Source organism: Verticillium alfalfae, genomic scaffold (genome assembly GCF_000150825.1).
Source record: "Verticillium alfalfae VaMs.102 supercont1.3 genomic scaffold, whole genome shotgun sequence".
NCBI lineage: Eukaryota > Fungi > Ascomycota > Sordariomycetes > Glomerellales > Plectosphaerellaceae > Verticillium > Verticillium alfalfae.
Genome location: NW_003315036.1, coordinates 1,817,424 through 1,821,057, shown reverse-complemented (window position 1 = coordinate 1,821,057; position 3,634 = coordinate 1,817,424). Strand labels below are relative to the sequence as shown.

Sequence of the window (3,634 nt, the reverse complement as noted above, 5' to 3'; positions counted from 1 at the left end):
GTCCTATTATGATGTCCCTTTCGATGACGTTTCGCAATTCGGCCCTCCCATCCCGAGCTCGTCCCGTCGGAACAGACACTGCCAGTACCACGGCCGATCGTTATTGTTCCCTTGCCGCCGACAACCGACTGTCCGTGTCTGATAGGATCCCCACCAGCGGCCTGGCACGCGGCGGGCACCAGGCTTCAACACCTTGCGAGCCGCCAATGAGGCCCTCGGCAAGGCGTCCACGCCACTTCCGTCCAGAGGGACGCTGTGCGCGAGGACAGCACGAGCCACGACACGCCTATCCGCGCCGTATTGGAAGGCTGGGACAGTGTGGAAACCGCCGGCTTGATGACGGACAGCTGGCGGAAACTAAGACTGGTCGATGAAATTTGCTTTATGAAGTGCGGCAAAATCGAACGGGTGGCCATCCTGCGCATGATGCACCTCATGATGACCTACCACGGAGATCCCACTCCCGGAAGACTGTCTTCCCTGCCTCGGTGGTTTTGGATGAGGTAAGTGTGCCCTCGAATGGGAGAAGCACCTCAGGAACGCGAACTGACGCGCCCACCCAGACCGTCACAAGCCTTGGCCCACTCATATGCCATTGACTATTTTGTTTGGTATGTAATCTGTTCTTCGCGTTTTGCCCAGAGCGTCTCTGACAAGGGGAACCACAGGCCTGGTGTCCGGGAGCGCTTCGTCTTCTCCCAGCACCGCTACTGTACCAACCTCTTCTGGCAGCTCTTCCAGAGCAACTTCAAAGTAAAATGGCAGTACGGTTTCCGCGACTGCTACATGCGAGATCGTCTCACTGGCAAGTTTTCGTTGTCGCCCATGTTCGAGCAGACCATAAGCAACATCAGAGCCTGGACCATGGATACCGACTTCTTCACCCACTTTCCCGAGCTCTGCCAAGACATCCCTAGGGTCGAGGGTCTGCCGATCGCGGTAGGGTCCGCGCGGAAGGATGCCCAGCAGGTCTGGGAAGAGACACAACACCATGCTGTCGTGCGGGCCGCTCGCCCCTTTGTCGGCCCTATGCTGGTATCCGACGGGTCAAATGACCAGGTGGATGGTGCAAGATTGTACGACGGAGCGCCTTCAACGTTTGCACTCCACACCAGGTGATCTTCAGGGTAGGTCAATGCGGGGAGGAGTCCGGCAGTGCGAGATCTGCCATCCGGAAATACCCCTCCGCCAGATCGCGAAACAATGCTTAATGCAGGACTTGTGGGTCTATGGAATGTATCGGTCTACGGAATGTCAGGGTCCCTTGGCTCGACCCCAAATCTATGGGCGACCCTTGTGCATTCCTCAACACAAATGGGATCGTCGGTCAAATCTAAGTTAAGCAGAGATCTGGCATTCCACACTGCGAGCAAACCCCTCTATGAAGAACCACACAGAGGTCCATGCATTTGCCTGTCGACCTCATCTACGGGACGACGCGCGAAACACCATGAGTGCGGGGTTCGTGATGGACCGGCCGAGAGACACGCCGATGAGGTGCTCACAATCCAGGGACCTAGACCACGATTCTCTTGGTTCAGACTGGACATATCAACGCCGTATGCGTCTGCAACAACACTTCTGTGAGCTATAAAGAAAGGTGGTTCTGGCCTCCATCTGCCGATAAACTACCCCATCACAATCTCTTTCCTCACTGCACCTCTCGCTTCGGATCACTCACTACCATCGTTTCAGACGACCATTCACTCTTTTCACCAAAGCACCTCAGATTCAACCATCCCACCATCAACATGAAGGCCTCCACCACCATCCTCGCCCTCAGCGCCCTTGTGGCCTCCACCTCGGCCAAGCCCATCAGCAGGATGATCAGCGTCAAGATGCCCGCCGGCGCCATGGCCAACAAGATGACATCCGACTCCATGGTGCGCCGCGAGGTTGAGATGGGTGCTGCCGCCACCACCCCCGCCGTCCCTGAGACCCCCGCTGGCGCCGCCCCCGCCCCTGAGGCTGTCCTTGAGTCTGCCAAGGTCAACGAGAACCCCAGCCCGGCCCAGAAGGAAGAGGCCAAGGTCGCTCTCGATAAGCTCGAGGAAGTCAAGGGCACCGTCAGCGATGCCAAGGGCAAGATCCACGCCGTCATGGAGATGGAGGGCGATGTCGATATGGACGCTCTCAAGACCATCGTCAATGATGTCAACATGAAGATTGTCGACATTGGCAGCATTGGCGGTATTCTGGGCGGTAACGCCGGTATCGACCCCATTTCTGCCGCCACTGGCCTCGCTACAGATGTCGTCAACGGCGTTGGCGGTCTCCTCTCCAACATCTTTGGTGGTGGCCGCCGCCGTGTCCCTACCAGTGCATCTGGCTCCATCGGCATCGACGGCCTGCTTGGCTCCGTCGATGGCCTTCTCGGCGGAGGCACTGGTCTCAATGGAGGACTCCGTGGCGCTGCCTCCGGCGCCGGTAGCGCTGCTGGAAACGTCGCCGGCGGTCTCGGTCTCGGTTTCGGCGGAAAGCCTCCCGGCCGCAACGGCGGTCTCATTGGGCTCGCCAACGGACTCACTGGAGGTATCACGGAGGGTATCCGCGGCATTGCCAACGACCTCACCGGCGGCCTGAGCGAGACCGCTCTCGATATCGCTGACGGCTTCACTGGTGGACTCATCCGGGGTAACGACCGCGGCCAGGCCGGTGCCTCGGGTTCTCTTACCGGAACCATCGGCGGCCTGCCCGGCGGTCTGACTGGTGGCCTGACTGGCAACCTGGGAGGTCTCACTGGCAGCATTGGCGGCAACATTGGCGGCGCTGCTGGACAGACCGGAAACTCGAGCGGCGGCGACAAGACTGGTTCTCAGCCCGGTAAGACTGGCTCTCAGCCCGGCAAGACTGGCTCTCAGCCGGGCCGCCCGCGCAAGGAGACCTTTAACCTCAGCGGTCTCGAGGGCTTTGATCTCGAGGCCCTTGGCTTCGGCGATGTCGATGTCAACAACCTCACTGAGGCTGAGCTGCGGGAGATCAACGAGGTCCTTGACCTCGGCATCGACGTCGATGCTCTCGTCGCCAGCATCCGCAACTAAGCGAAAAAGTAACTGCTTTCAAAAGGAGGTTGGGATTTGGCGTGTGTATGTTCACCAGATTGAGGTTTTTGTAAGCACAGCGGGGGACGCCCCAGAATACTGTTTGCTCCCATCTTTTAGGGTTTCATAAGGCTCGGGTTCTAGCGAAAACATTAGCAAAATATCATTACCTCTCTTTCTCACTGCATGACGCTGTACCATCCTTTGATTTCCCCCCCTATTTTGGCAGTCTACTCACTCACTTGCCTTTGTACTGACCACGTGGTGATTCAGGCAACTCTTAAAAAAACTACATTACTTCAGTCTAGGTCATCAATACTACATCAGGAAACAGGAACCCTTCCCAACGAAATGCAAGCCTAGTAGACGTGACGTTCCCAGCAAACAAAGCAAGGAAAAAATAAACATCCAATCATCACAGCACACAAAATAATTACTCAAACAGCACAGCCTCCGGCTCCCTCACGAGACTCTCGACAATGGCCCCGACCTCGGCCAGCAGCTCCTTCGCGTGCTCGGCCCACGACTCGAACGTGATGACCTCGATCGTCAGCTTGTCGCCCTCGGGGAAGGCCTGGATCTTCCACTCGCGC

The 3,634-nt window shown here is 57.6% G+C and overlaps 3 protein-coding genes across 3 annotated transcripts in view; 2 read left to right on the top strand and 1 right to left on the bottom strand.

Annotated features, from left to right (window-relative positions):
* Positions 1 to 336: 336 nt before the first annotated feature.
* Positions 337 to 1,119, top strand: VDBG_03057 (conserved hypothetical protein; the record flags this gene model as incomplete). Its single annotated transcript, XM_003006872.1, has 3 exons — positions 337 to 503; positions 564 to 611; positions 669 to 1,119. 3 exons carry the CDS (start codon positions 337 to 339, stop codon positions 1,117 to 1,119), a joined length of 666 nt encoding a protein of 221 aa, XP_003006918.1.
* A 632-nt stretch (positions 1,120 to 1,751) lies between these two features.
* On the top strand, positions 1,752 to 3,041 carry VDBG_03056 (predicted protein; the record flags this gene model as incomplete). Its single annotated transcript, XM_003006871.1, has 1 exon — positions 1,752 to 3,041. The coding sequence occupies one exon, from the start codon at positions 1,752 to 1,754 to the stop codon at positions 3,039 to 3,041; it is 1,290 nt and encodes a 429-aa protein (XP_003006917.1).
* Positions 3,042 to 3,364: 323 nt separating this feature from the next.
* The window catches only part of VDBG_03055 (gramicidin S synthetase 1), a gene marked incomplete at both ends in the record, with an annotated part of 6,011 nt that continues 5,741 nt past the window's right edge, over positions 3,365 to 3,634 (bottom strand). The window contains one exon of the mRNA XM_003006870.1: positions 3,365 to 3,400. Coding sequence (XP_003006916.1) covers positions 3,365 to 3,400 — 36 coding nt within the window. The remainder of the gene's footprint in view (positions 3,401 to 3,634) is intronic.